The following is a 16,320-nucleotide window of genomic DNA, read 5'->3' as shown; positions in this document are numbered from 1 at the left end:
GTGCTTTGAATACACCCGGCATCCTAGTTTTCCTAATCTATTTTGTACTTTGTGATCAACAAACAAACTTAGGGCTGCACGATAATTCGCATTTGATTGTCATGCGCATCTTGTCAGTAAAACCGTTTCTGTGATTAATAGTAAATCTCCATCACGTGCTTTCAGATGGATACACAGAGTCGTAGATCACTGACAAGCTATGCAATATCCCGTTCATAATCGCAGATGAGTCACATTTGATTATGAACACGATATTGCATAGCTTGTCAGTGTAAGTGTTTTTATTTATGCCATTTATGTTTTTGTTAATACAGCGTAGAGCACTAGTCAACTAAATGAATGTAACATGGCAAAGATGAATGCACTTTTGGAAGTTGAATGTAAGGGAAATGTCATTTTGGAATTTCTGTGGTCTAATGTGATATTGTTGTTCATGTTCATGATGAAATTTTCTTTTATTGCTGTAATTAATTTATAGTATTAACAAGATGACCCGTTGAATTCATTTTGGGAGCGATGACTGATTGAATGTATTTTTATTCCATTGCCTGTATATAAGATTAGTATTGACCAAGTTCAGAGGCTGTCATATGTGGATTAACCATGTTGTGTATTTTCAGCAGTTTCAATATGAAAAATAACTTTTATATTGATTCAATGGATTCAACATTTTATAATAAATCTTTGAAAATCAAAATCTGGATTTGAATTTTTTTATGTTATTATAACCTAAAGATGCTATGTGAACGTTTGAAACAGAAAATATGGTTTTCATTTTGCCAATTTCTTGGTAAAGAAAACACATTTTTACTCAAATTAATGAAAATGTATAGTGTTTTGGAACCAAACTCTTCATATATATATGATGACATTAAAAAACTCTATTTAAGGATCACAGTGCAGTCTTAAATCATCGTTCATTATAATTTTAAATCTTTACAAATCTTTGCCACGATCCTTCAATCCACTAGTTTTTAACCCTATGTCAGCAAGAACTTTTTAATAATTTTAAATATAGTAAAATTTAGTATTATCACTTATTCTTTTATATATTTTGATAAATACAGGTCAAATTAAGCATGTTGTTTCACATATATTTGTTACGCTGAATGACAATGGAACATTATTTCATTCGTATTTTGACATTTTATTTCCACAAAAGTTAGAAACAGTAGATGCTAGCATTTAATATATTTATATAAAACCCCCTTATGTAAATTTAATTTGATACGTACACCAAAATGGGACGTCTAGTGTTTGACCCATACACACACACACACACCTAATATACATTAAACAAACGTATATATAAATATTCTGTACTACACACACCAAAATGGGACGTCTAGTGTTTGACCCATACACACACACACACACACCTAATATACATTAAACAAACGTATATATAAATATTCTGTACTACACACACACACACACACATACATAAGTCAATAACAACATACACTTATTAAATAATCAATAATTACAACTAAACAAATCAGATCAGATTACGTCATTCTTGATCATCTTTAATTATAGTCCTGACAAACACATCTGTTGCTTGACAGAGTATAAAAATATCTATTGCATGTGGCATCAACACAGCCTCAAATTCTTCATTCAATTCCCTAATTTTTGTCTACTTTTGTTGGACTCGTAAACAAATATAAATTAACAAATAACATTTATGAGTTACATAACATCAGCTTTCAAGCACTGAAAGTGACTGGGGTATTCAGCATCTGGACAATGCTACAGCAGCTGTCAGAGCACCGGGCTGTATTTACAGCTTCCGCCTAATGAGGACACTCAGCTGCGGCGTATGCCCCTGGAGGGGCGCGGTGAATCCGCGGCCTTATTCTGCTGACATTAATACACTTAAAAAATAAGATTACTCAGTCTTCTTACCGTTTAACCACACCGGTCTTGATTTTTATTTGCCGTATTCTTGGATCCGCCATTGTCCGGGTTGTGTGAAATAGTGCAAACGGAAGAAAACGCGGATAAATATGTTTATAATAACAGAAGCGAGCAGCCGATATCAGCTTGTTAGCACAGACACTACGCAGCAGAAAATGTGCGCATGCGCAGATGAAGCAGAGCGCGTCACAGTTCAAAGATCAACTCAAAAAGCTAATGTATTTTGTTTCTTTATTTATTTTTACTACGTTATAATGTCATTTACCGGTATATAGGCTGTTTAAACTATAAAGGGTTATAATGAAAAATCCGTTAACAACAACAACAAAGTAAAAGTATCATGCAAATGTCATAGTATATGAATACAGTAATCATTCAATACCATGGTATCACAGGGTATAATGTTTTTCTTAATCTTTTTTCTTTTACTGCTGATTATCAAGGAGTCTGATTAAAAAAAAAAACTTTAATATGTAAATCACATGTAGCATTTAACAGACCCATTAATTGCAGCTTAAATTATATTATAGGCCTACAGCTGCTTTTACAGTTTTTAGGAACTCAATGATTGGTTTTGTGGGTTAGGCTTTAAAATAAGTAATAATATACAACAGACTATTTTCATAGTAATAATAATAATAATAGTTAGTGGACAGATACATTCTCTGTTAGTTAGTTAATTAATAATAATAATTATTATTATTAACTATAAATAATTAATATTAATAAAATTATAATATATTTTATAATTTTATATTATTATTATTATGTTATTATACATTTTATAATATTATAATCACATTATTATTATTAGGGAACAGATAAGTTATCCGTTAATTAATAATAAATATTATAATGATTTAATAATGATTCATTTAATTAATTATATATAATTAATAACATTTTTATATTATAAACATTTTCTAAAAATGTTTATATTATTCTTATTGTAATTATTTTAGATATTATTAGGCCAATACATATGTTATAATCATATTAGCCTATCATTATTATTTAGTGGACAAATAAGTTCTATGTTGGTTAGTTAATTAAGAATAGTTATAGTTATTATTATTATACATTGTATATTGTTGTTGTTGAAAATGCTTCAGTTGTTTCGGTCAGTGCTCTTGTGTTGGGCTCTGTGTGATCTACTCCACACCTCCACTGGAAGCAGAGTGGACATCATAGACACCTCGATTGCCGGAGGTAATGTTTTAGACCGGAGCAGGTAAAGTGAGATATGTCACACGTGTCAGGAGTTGTCAAACTGTAGACATCGCGCCGGGAATGATGAATGTCATCACCGCCGGAGCTCACGAGCAGAGACGCCGGTCTCCGTCACCCGGGTAACCTAGAGAGACTGCAGTACTGTCCGGTGAAGATTGAGACGCGCGTGATTCATGATCACATCGCTAAATCGACACATTTACGGTTATTGATAATAAAAAGGGTCAAGTGTAGCAAAAGGAGAGGATGCCATCAGGACAAAACGCCCTTGTACTGGCCTCCGGTCCATTAGAAACCAGAAGAACCGCAGTTTCTACCATAAAAATGAACAAATAATAGAAATAATAGTATACGTGTCTATGTAAATTTATGTTCATGTAAATATATTACGCCTGTGGGAAATGTACACCTTTTAGACTGTTTTGCAATGCGGAAGTAAGCTATTTCCTGTGAATGTGCGAGACTTCCGATAAATATCTAGAAGAATAACAAACTGCAGTAAACGGCAAAAGCTCTACAAACCAGTATGTTAATGATTAAGATAATAAATTAAAGTAATATGACAACAAATACAAGCTTTCAATATTAAGCAGCATAACTGACTGTTTTTGTATAGCTAAAAATAACTAAGCAAATGACACCGGAAGCTCCGCACATTCAAGCTACAAATGGCCGCGCCCGCACTTACGTTAAAAATAAGGTATGTAGCTCTGCTATTCTCACTATACAAACTACTTTTGCCTCCAACGAAATACAGATCTATTCTATTCTATTTGAATAACCAAATGTAAATTAAATAATTGGTCAGTTTAAGCCCATATTGTTCAATCACATCAGTGGCGGTTATAGCTGTATTTTTTAATAGTTAATCTATTTTATGCTATTTAAAAACATCAAAAGCAATGTAATCCAGTCAAGCCACATTTATTTATATAGTGCTTTATGCAATACATCTTCCAAAGCAGCTTTACAGTAATAAACAGCAAAGCAACAGTGTTATTTATTGCAAAATTAATTAATTATGAAACAACTTCAATTTCAGCTGTAAAATAGCTCTACTGAAGACAATAGTGTCATGTAATGTTGATGTTATGCAAATATGACGTGCTGATTCTATCTGCTGCTACATGAAAAACATATGGAGATATAATTTTAAAATGTGATTTATGCAATAACATCTAAATTAACTTGTTTTTTTAGTGAAAGTGAAAGTGAGGTGACATGTAGCCAAGTATGGTGACCCATACTCGGAATTAGTGCTCTGCATTTATCCCATCCAAAGTGCACACACACAGCAGTGAACACACACACACCGTGAACACACACACCCGGAGCAGTTGTTTCATTCAAAGTCAAAAATAGTATTTAATATGAAGCAAATCTAAGGTCAAAGGTCAGGTAGAAATAGCTTCCTGAAATACAACTGCACATTGTCAGTTCTTTAGTACAGATTTAGTCTAGATAGCAGATATTATTCACTGGCCAAGAGCTAAAATGGTGTTCAGACTCTTTGATCAGAGGGGAATGGTGAATTAAATGCAATCCAATACACTGAAAAATTCCACAAAGCTGCTGCAATTGAGCTGTATACTCGCCATTGATATTGTTTACTGCAATAATCATTTACTGTGATTCCAGCTTCTACGCCATTCATTCAAAAATTACCGTGCTTAATAGGAAACCAAACCATCGGGCTTCTGAATTCCCAGCATTTTATGTTCGCTTTTATCGCTTGGACACTTTTTACAAGGGACCAGAGGAAAATAATTGCGGGCTTATTAGATTTCTCTTTAATGAAATAAATAAATAAAATAAACCATCATTAACTCCGGTTCCAGGAGGTTAGAAGGAGAGAAAAAATACTTATTCATTCGCACTGCTACCGGAACGACCTAATGATGTAGGATTTCAGATTTGTCACGCTTTAATGTGATTCATTATATCTAAAAGTGACTTCAAAAAGCCTAGATATCACCTTGTCTAATACGTTTTTCTTCCCTGCTGACACCCTGATAAGGGACCACCCGTGCTCCGGTCTGAGATGACAGCCGTTATTATCATCCGGCCCTCATGCACACGCTCCTAAAACTGGCTCCCGAGCTGAAAGTTAGCATAAAAAAAGAGCCGTTTTTCTTGCTTTCCCTCTTCTTCTTTCTCTGACTCGTTGATTATTGGTATTTTCCTAGTTTTCCAAACTAATAAGTGGCACTATCAAGCATTTGGAAGCGCCCAGAGAGCCGCAGACAAGCTGCTGGGCCTAATTGATATTGAGCGAGTCGCGGGTAGGCTGAACGGGGCCACTGCTGGCTAATTTGCAGTTTAATCAGCGTCAGTAATGAGAGCGGCTGATTAGCGCTGCCTGGAAATAAAAGAGAGTTACAAGGAACGTCTGTCAGAGTCCGGTGATAATTCAGGACTAATTGTGGTGATTAGAGCAAACTGGATGACTTTGGAGTTTTCAAAAGCAGTGTGTGTGTGTGTGTGTGTGAACTCCAGTTGCTTTCAACAAAGCCCCCCTTTCTAATATTCAATTAAACATTTAATAATGTAAATCAGTGTTCAAAAGCATGAAGAATGTCTGTCATACCAGACAGTATATTTGATCACATAAACCCAATAGTTGCTAATTCATTTACTGATGTACTCGCTCTTCCCCGCGTTTGGATTCGAATTAGCCTATACATAAAACAAAGCAGCGATGTGCATCTGGTCCCGAACACCACCGCTGGCACTCTTTTATACCCTTCGTATTGATAAAATGTGCACTACAAGACTGTAAACTATCATGCACAAGCATCACCATCTTGAGGTGATCGTAGAAGTATATGTGAAAATATGAAGGGTTTACAAGATTAAAAACAGGATTTTAACTTCTAATTTATGATTTGATTTGTATTAATGCTAATGCATGTTAAATTACAGAACTGGTATCTTCTTAATCAGCAGGTGCTTGGTTAGTTTGATATGTAATATTACTATTTATCATACAAGGAAAAAAATATACATATCAAGACTAGGCATATCTGATAACAGATCACTATAAATTGTAATGTAGACCCATGCATTTTCTGTAAAGCTGCTTTGAAACAATGTGTATTGTGAAAAGAGCTATACAAATACATTTGAATTGAATTAAGCAGACGGCAAGGGTTGTAATGCCACCTTTTTCATTTTCCCTATATACTTACTACTAAATCCATACAAATTTAACAAAATGTGACAAAATGTGTGTGTGAGCCACATTGAAGATTTATGTATTTATGTATTTTTGTATTATGTATTATTTGTTTCTAACTTTATTTTCATTAAAATGCTTAAAATAAAACGGGGATAGGGGAATACTTTTTCTAAACAAGTAATGTTAATTATATAAAGTTATGCATATTTACAAATGAAAATATTCTAATACTTATGATCAATGTGTCCTTGTTGAATAAAGGTAAAAAAATAAAATCTTACTGAGTACAACTGTATTTGATAATACATTGATAACACTGATAATAAGAAATATTTCCTGAGCACCAAATCAGCATTAGAATAAAATCTTTGTACATGACACTAATTTGCACATATGATTTCTTTGTTGCAATTTTTCTATTCTATTCTAAAAAAAAAGCAGACAAGGGAATTTTCTTTGTAAAATATGTGTATGTGTGTGTGTGTGTATGGCACAAAAACTAGTCTGAATCTTAGAGGCCTAATTATCAAACAAAGCTGCTAATTTCCTTCTTTTTTTTTTTTTTAAGTTCGTCGATGGCCTGCATGGTAAGTGCAAATACTATGTATTCCTTGAGACGTGCCTGGTTACCCCTCCGGAATAGCAAATGTAAAATTAGTGAGAATGTGTGTATGAACGCTGTCGGTCAATTAGCGCTCGGGAGGCAAGAAGCCGCTGGCACCTGCTGCCATTCATCCAGAGCGCTCTCGCTCTCTCTCTCTCTCCACTTCAGAAGGAATAAAGTTGGAAATATGACAGATACATAACAGACATTTCTAATATCGGCCTGCCATCTTCTCAATTCCACCCAGACCGGGACTACAGGAGAAAAAATACACAGTGCACAATGTGAATTTCAGTTTTACATCTGTTTCAGTCAGGAGAGAAAACCTGAAATATCCACGTCAAATGTTTTTACACACCATCCACTAACCTCGTTTTATTTGATCTCAGTCCTGGTCCTGGAAAACCCCAGAGCTGCACATTTTGGGGCCTCCCTCATCTGACAAACTCACTTACGTTCTTGAAGCTTCTACAATACCGACTTTTTGATGTTTTTGAACGATTATGCTCTTCTGCTCACCAAGGCTGCATTTATTTGATCAAAAATACGGTAAAACTGAAATATTGTGAAATATTTTTGCAATTTAAAATAAATGTTTTCTATTTGATTAATTTTAAAATGTAATTTATTTCTGTGATGTAAAGCTGAATTTTCAGCATCATTACTCCAGTCTTCAGTATCAAATGATCCTTCAGAAATCATTCTAATATGCTGATTTGCTGCTCAGTTATCATCAATTATTAACTGAGCCCAATTATAATATAGTAATAATGATTCTTATTATAATAAATGTTGAAAATGTTTATTTCAGGATTCTTTGATGAATAAAAAGTTCAAAAGAACAGCATTTATTTGAAATAGAATCTTTTGTAACATTATAAATGTGTTTACTGTCAATTTTGATCAATTTAATGCATACGTACTGAATAAAAGTATTAATTTTTCTTTCTTACTGAGCACAACTATTATAATAAATGTTTCTGGAGCAGCAAATCAGCATATTAGAATGATTTGTGAAGGATCGTGTGACACTGAAGACTGGAGTAATGATGCTGAAAATTCAGCTTTGCATCACAGGAATAAATTACGTATTAAAATATAATAGAAGAAAGTTTTAAATTGTAATATTTCACAATGTTACTGTTTTTACTGTATTTTTGGTCAAAATAATGAAAAAAAATCTTTATTCCAAACTTTTGACTTGTAAATCAGTGTGTAAATAAGCAAAATGTGCAGCACTGGGGTCCTACAGAAGCATGAGTGGGCTTTAGTGGGTTGTCTATGTCATGCTGGTGTGATTTGGTTCATTGTTTTACTTAATAAACCCGAGCGGAGGGCTGGATATACCATGCTTTTATTCTTATTGTCCCGTATGACCCCGAGTCTTTCACGGCTGCCTGTGTAAGCTGCTGCCGGGCGGATCGATAATCCTCCCGGGGTTTATCCATACGTGCTATTCTAATGTCAGAGAGCAGGCCCCAATTGATAATGATAAATATTTTGCCGGAAGATTAGGTGAAGGGAGCGTGTCGTGGAGGAGCTCTATATTCCAGCCCCGCTAACCTCTGGCTCCGCGCGGCGGATCGGGATTCATCCATCCGAGTGTCAATGGCTGTCTTGTTGAGAGCATCAGTGAGTAAACACGGCGGACGGGGACGGCGCACCAGCTCTCGACAGAGACCCCCAACGGACGCCCCCCTCCCATCCTCCGTCCTGCTGTTCCCACTTTGTCCTCCATCAATCACCGCCATTGTGTCCTGGATGTTAGATAGAGTCACTTAATATCCTCTTCTTCATCTGTCCGCTCCGGCGGCACATGATGCGCCTGCGAGAGCCGAAGGACGCTGTGTACGGATGGGGGACGGGGAGCCAGGGACTGGTACCCTAAATGTGTGTGTGTGTAAGAGAGAGAGAGAGAGAGAGAGAATCCAAACATAACCTGCTGTAAACCAGACAAATAAAATAAGACCAGACATATGTTTTTGCTTTACACGCTCAAAAATAATAATAATAATAAAACTTAAAAAAGGTTCTGTATTTTTCGCTGTATAACATTCTTGAGTTGCTTTATGGTTCTTTGGAGAATATAGAATTTTACAAAAAAAAAAAAAATTAATAATAATAAATGAATACAAAAGGTTCATAAATAATAATAATAATAGTTGCAAGTAAAAAATTAAGCCCACTCCTCATGGACAAATTAAAACATAAAATGCTATAATAATAATAATAATAAATAAATAAATAAATGTTTATTTTATATAGTACCTTTCTACAAACTCAATTTCTGTTTACAAAAAAAAAAAGCATTTTATAAATAAATTAATAAATATAAAATAATATAAAATTCTAACAATAAAAATTAATAAAATTGTAAAAAGGTTGTTAAATAATAATAATAATAATAATGTCACATTTTTAATTGTAAGTAAATTAAATTGTATTATGCGAATATACAAATATTTTGGGACTCTAAATAATACCTAAAATGCAATAATAATAATGTTGATGATGATAATAATAATATATATTTTTTTATTTTATATAGTGCCGTTCTACAAACTCAGTCGGACATTTATAAACTCAAATTGGACATTTATAGTCCACAAAGATCAAGCTTATACGTTTATTTACCTGCAATTTAAAAATGCATGCAATGCAATAAATGCAAAAGGCCTGTAAGATCCGCTAAGGCATGCTTTATAAATGTATTATTCGTTAATTGTCTGCAGTTGATTTAAACAGCCTGCTGGGGTTTTTTTTCTTAAAAATATAAAAGGAAAAATAAAAGATGTAGTCTTAATTGTTTCAATTTACAAGTATTTAAAAACTGTGCAAAAGAAATGCAAATAAAGAAATAAATCAGCAGTTTGTGTAGGATTGTGACTCGACTTGAGGTTTCCCACTGTGCCTCAATATTGACTCTTACAATTAGCATCAATATCAGAGCCATTAGTGACCATATTATTGTGGGATTGAAATCAAAGTGAATTCATAATGACTACAGCAAACAGCACGACACGGTTAAAGGGCGGAGCGATTTGAAAAATAGCCCTTTCATTTCATAAAGCCTTCTTAACAAATAATAAATTGACCTCTTAATAAATGGTGCAATGTTCAAACCTTGAGCAGCCGCTTAACTAATTAGGATTAAATTCCAGTATATTAGAACGCGCTAATTTGTCAATTAAAAAATGCTTAGCGACCATGGCATTGAATTAAACATTAGACATATCTGAGGACCTCCCTATCTCCATGCATTCCCTTGTAAAAAATGACAAAGAAAAAAACTTCTTGTGGCATTAATTGTTTCTTAATTATGCATATACTGGCTCTAAAATATAGGCTTTCACTAAAGGCAAATTCACTGCACAATTTTTAATAAATGAAGAGATTGTGTGTGAAAAGAAATGGTGTCATACATGTTCCCAGACCTCATCAGCGTGATTTATGGAGTTAAACAGTCACCTCTGAATGATGGTCGTTCATGTGCCCTCCTGTTTAAAATGGAGACATCACCTATCCCGGCCCAGTATTTATTTATGGAAGATTTTTTTGACAAATAGGCAGCGCTGCCACGCGTGGATGGCCGTCCTCATTCCGCGCACGGCTTGTTTACAGCGCCAACACCATTTCCACGGATTAAACAAATCACACACACATAGACCTAGAACAGGTGAGCAAGATAAACGGCTTTTTCCACAGATGACCTTCCTGGCCTTTAGGTAACATGAAGACACGGAGTTTTAGAGTAAACAAATAGTATTTTAGCCCCTTTTTAAATATTTCTATTAAAAATATTTTTTATGTTTTATTATTTTGAATGATGATGATGATGATAATCTTAATCATCATAATTATATTCTGATATGAATGACATACTATATTAATATTTTTTGTAAAAAAAAAAAGAAAAAAAAAAAGGTTAATATGCAATGTTACTTATGTGTGGGCCTTTTAAAATATTTTTATTAAAAAGAAAATGTTTTCCGTTTTATTTTGAATAATAATAATCTTCATATTATTCTTATTATATGAATGACATACTATATGAATATTTTGTAGAAAAATGTTAATATTATTCAATGTTACTTATGCATCGACCACTATCATGACGTAAAAATATAAATATTCCTAAAAATAGGCTTTTAATAATAATATATTAATATTAATATATTATAATAATATATTCTTCATATTATTATTGTTAAAGACATACTAAATTAATATTTTTGTTCAAAATATCAATATGCAATGTTACTTATGCATTAAACACTATTAAATATATATACAGTCGTGGTCAGAATTATTGGCAACCTTGGTAAATACGATCAAAGAAGGCTGTGAAAATAAATCTGCATTGTTAATCATTTTGATCTTTTATTTTTAAAAATTCACATAAATCTAACCTTTCATTGGAGAATAAGAATTTAAAATTGGGGGAAATATCATTATGCCATAAATGTTTTTCTCTAATACACATTGGACACAATTAATGGCACCCTTGTATTCAATGCTTTTTGAAACCTCCATTTGGCATAATAACAGCTCTGAGTTTTCTCCTATAATGCCTGATGAGGTTAGAGAGCACCTGACAAGAGATCAGAGACCATTCCTTCATCCAGAATCTCTCCAGACCCTTCAGATTCCCAGCTCCATGATGGTGCTTCTTCTCTTCAGTTCACCACACTCATTTTCTATAGGGTTCAGCTCAGGGAACTGGAATGGCCATGGCAGAAGCTTGGTTTTGTGCCCAGTGACCCATTTTTGTGTTGTTTTTAAGGTGTGTTTTTGGATTATTTTCCGGTTGGAAGATCCAAACATGGCCCATTATAAGCTTTCTAACAGAGTCAGTCACTTTTTGATTTTTTTATCTGTTGGTATTTGATAGAATCAAAGATGCCATGTATCTAAACAAGATGTCCAGGACCTCCAGCAGAAATATAGGCCCACAACATTAAAAATACAGCAGTATATTTCATTGTACACATGGGGTACTTTTTATCTTGAGTGTTTGTTGCTAAAAAGCTCATTTTTTAGTTACATCTGTGCATAGAAGCCAGTCCCATTTGAAGTTCCAGTCGTGTCTGACAACAGAATATGCTGGGGATTGTTTTTGGATGAGAGCATTTTCTTTTCTTGATTTTCATGTTCTCCCAAACAACATGTGGTGTAGGTGCTGTTTGATATTTTTTTTTTTAAGGTTTTCTGACCCTGAGACTCAACTATTTTCTGCAATTCTCCAGCTGTGGTCCTTGGAGAGTCTTTAGCCACTCAAACTCTCCTCCTCACCGTGCATTAGGACGATATAGACACATGTCCTTGATTGGAAATTCTTAATTATTGCCCTGATGGTGGAAATGGGAATTTTTACTGCTCTAGCTCTTTTCTTAAAGTCACTTTCTAATTTGTGAAGCTCAGTTATCTTTTGCTGCACATCAGAAATATATTCTTTGGTTTTTCTCATTGTGATGGATGATTAAGGGAATTTGGCCTTTGTTTTCCCTCCTATTTATATTCCTGTGAAACAGGAAGCCATGGCTGGATAATTTCATGTTCATAATCACGGTGGTATGCTCAAAATTGTAATATGAATGGGAATATACTTCACAGATATTTTACTCATAAGAATTTCTAGGGGTGCCAATAATTGTGTCCAACGTGTATTTGAGAAAAACATTTATTTCATAATGAGATTTTCCCCCATTTTCAATTGTTTTAGTTCAATGAAAGGTTAGATATTTGTGAATTTTTTTAAATAAAAGATCGAAATGATTAACAATGCAGATTTATTTTCACAGTCTTCTTTGATCATATTTACCAAGGGTGCCAATAATTCTGACCATGACTGTACATATATTAAAATGTGTGTGTGTGTATAGCTGCACTTCAGAATACGTTATGCTTTTTTATAATAATAATCATCATATTGTTATTGTATAGATGACATATTATACAAATATTTTTGCAAAACAAAATATATGTATATATATATATATGTGTGTGTGTGTGTGATGTTACTTATGCATCAACCACTATCATGATTTAAAATATAAATATGCCCAAAAACTCAGTGGCACTCAGGAGAATATATTATGCCTTTTATAATAATAATAATAATAATATTTTAATATGAATGACATTCTATAGGAATATTTTAGTAAAAAATTAACCAATAAAACCAATAGATAAGTATCAACCAATAGTATGATACTTATGTATCGACTATTATCATGTAAAAATATAAATATATGTGACCCTGGACCACAAAACCAGTCATAAGGGTCAATTTTTCGAAATTGAGATTTATACACCATTTGAAAGCTAAATAAATACGCTTTCCATTGATGTATGGTTTGTTAGGATATGACAATATTTGGCCGAGATACAACTATTTGAAAATCTGGAATCTGAGGGTGCAAAAAAATCTAATTATTGAGAAAATCGCCTTTAAAGTTGTCCAAATGAAGTTCTTAGCAATGCATATTACTAATCAAAAATTAAGTTTTAATATATTTACGGTAGGAAATTTACTAAATATCTTTTGGGAACATGATCTTTTCTTAATATCCTATTGATTTTTGGCATAAAAGAAAAATCTATAATTTTGACCCATACAATGTTTTTTGGCTATTGCTACAAATATTTTTATTTAAAATAAAATGAAGACTGGTTTTGTGCTCCAGGGTCACATATGCCTAAACACTTTTCTTGCTGCACTTTAGGAGAACAGACTGTGTTGTAATTATAACTCAAATAATAAAATACAAAGATTTTGTCTGGATTTAGGAGGGCAGTATTTATGTTTTATCCTCCGTCCTCCTGATATCAGTGGGTATCCTGTTGTTTCATTGGCATTTCACAGTAAATTTCGGCACGGCCTCTGCTGTGGGAGCTGTGATGAGCCTCTCTAAAGAGGGAAGCACATCCCATCAGCTTCCATCAGATTTCACGGCAGTTAGAGCTGCGATTCATGACACATAATGTAATAGCAATGAAAGATTTCCTCTGAACGGCGGGAGCCTCTCGAAGTAGGCCTAGATCAGGAAAATATTGTATAAATTTCTCTCTAATTTATTTCATCATTCCACATTAGGGACATATGAATTGTTCAAATTCGATAACAAGTACTCAGTTCAGTTCATTATGTAAGATAAATTAGACTTCGATAAAAATGCAGTGGCGCACAGTGGTTCCTTGAATGAAATGTAATTTGTTTTATCTGTCACACATATTCCCAATTAGCAAGCGTAATTATTTGATAGTTTCTGCAATTATGGCCTGAACTGGTGGATTTGGAACAGTGTGGGACTGTAATTGGCCTAAATGCGATATTTTGCATATTTGCATAATGAGGAAATTGGTAGAAAATTGTGTTCACCCATTTGTGAAAGACCCTATGAATTTTATGAATTTGAAAGGTCTGTTCCTAGAGCCTGTGACTTTGCCTGCTGCTCCCGAAGGAGGAACTGCAGTGGAGCGGGCAGAAAGCCAAGAACAGAGGAGGAGAAAAGAGCAGGAGGAGAGAACGAGCGAAGGGGGATGTCAGAGAGAGAAAGAGAGAGAGAGGAAAATAGTAGCCCCGGTCCCTCAGTCATTCAGAGTCAGCTAGAATAATCCTTTAGTGATGAGAGGATACAGATTCCTGATTAGCAGCAATACACCAGATTGCTGCTAATACTATAGACAGATAGAATGATAGAATGATATATAGAACAATAGATAGAAAGAATGATAGATGGAACAATAAATAGAACGATAGAACAACAGATAGGACAAATGAACGATAAATAGAACAATGGATGGATGGATTGAAAGAAAGACAGATCTGTCAGGAATACCAATGTGACTTCAAATTTTCACAAAAATATACACAAAATTGCTGCTAATACTATAGACAGATAAAACGATAGAATGATAGATAGAACAACAGCTAGAAAGAACGATTGATGGGACAAATAGAACGATAGAACAACAGAAAGAACAATAGATGGAAGGATAGAAAGAATGATAGATAGGACGATGGGACGAGACAGACAGATAGAAGAACAGAACAACAGATAGAACGATAGATAGAACGATAGACAGACAGACAGACAGACAGATAGAACGATACACACTTATGATAATGCATGAATTAGTTCAAAATAATATTCAATATCTCATGGAAGGCATTACTGTTATTGTTATTATTGCCTCTGCTGTCGTGGCTGTTGTTGTAAAACAGTGATTAAGCGTGCGAGTGTTTGTGTGAAAGACACATGTTGATGGGCCGTCATAACTTCATGATGCTTTAACGCTGTTGCTCACACCAGCAGCACTTGACGTGTGACAGGACTGCTGTTCGTTTTTTGATTTATCAGTGAAATTAATTTCTCTTGACATTTCCTGTAAACCTCTATCCTCCTGATTTCTCTGCCATTTGGAGGTTTATCCACATCATTAAAAAGAACAATAATTAAAAAAAGATACAAAACCAAAAACACAGGCAAGACATGATAACTTTCACTCTTATTAATAATGTTAATAGTATTAATATTAAATATTAAATTAACATTATTCAATGTTATTAAATATAAATATTACATTAATATTATATAATAATGTGAAATAATATGTAGGCCTAATGCTTAAATGTGATCAATGTCATGAAGTTAGATTAAATTACTCTAATATAACAAAAATAGATTAGCTCTTTTATATATGTGTGTGTGTTTAATTTATAAACAGGTGATATTTAGAGTTTCAGTTTTGCTATATGAATTATGCCATCAACAATATTAATATTCATGTTCAATTTTATATATTTTTTTTACACAGTATAGTATATATAGTATTGTAAATTTTTCCATATGCATCATCTACATCTATCAATCATTATATAATGCTTCCTCGTGTCTTATTAACGCCAGTTATACAAAATACTACCAAACCATGTCATATTCATGAAGTGTACGGATCACTACCCGAGACAAGCCACCAAAGCAAACACCGTCGCTTCAATAATAGCCCGAAAGAGGAGGATAAAGCTCATATATACAGACTCTCATATAAAATATCGCTCAGCGTTGGCCCATCCACTCAGCGCCGGCCATAAAGTGCTTGCAGTAATGATCCCCACCATTTCATGGGGTATTACACCATAATGATGATGGCGCTGCCATTTGCATTCGAACCATCAGCCACCTTCATCTTTACCTCGTGCCACCGAATTTATAGAGCGTCGGTATCAAAAAAAAAAAGCAGCCTGGAATAATATAACCAAGCTTAGTGTCACCGAGGGAGATTTATATATAAAAGACAGAGCACACCGTCATAACCAAACAGTGTGTGTTTATGCGTGTTTGAAAGAGAAGAGAAAAAACGAGGAGGTAAAATTAAAAGATAA

The 16,320-nt window shown here is 33.8% G+C and overlaps 1 protein-coding gene across 1 annotated transcript in view; it reads right to left on the bottom strand.

The window, feature by feature from the left end:
• LOC107740196 (tubulin-specific chaperone A-like) overlaps positions 1 to 2,091 on the bottom strand; it is a 17,075-nt gene extending 14,984 nt beyond the window's left edge. The window contains exon 1 of the mRNA XM_016552541.1: positions 1,909 to 2,091. Coding sequence (XP_016408027.1) covers positions 1,909 to 1,961 — 53 coding nt within the window. The 5' untranslated portion in view covers positions 1,962 to 2,091. The remainder of the gene's footprint in view (positions 1 to 1,908) is intronic.
• Between the last annotated feature and the right edge of the window lie 14,229 nt (positions 2,092 to 16,320).

Source organism: Sinocyclocheilus rhinocerous, unplaced genomic scaffold (genome assembly GCF_001515625.1).
Source record: "Sinocyclocheilus rhinocerous isolate Xijiao unplaced genomic scaffold, SAMN03320098_v1.1 scaffold405, whole genome shotgun sequence".
NCBI lineage: Eukaryota > Metazoa > Chordata > Actinopteri > Cypriniformes > Cyprinidae > Sinocyclocheilus > Sinocyclocheilus rhinocerous.
Note: the sequence above shows the minus strand (reverse complement) of the source record. Positions and strands in the feature narration are given on the sequence as shown.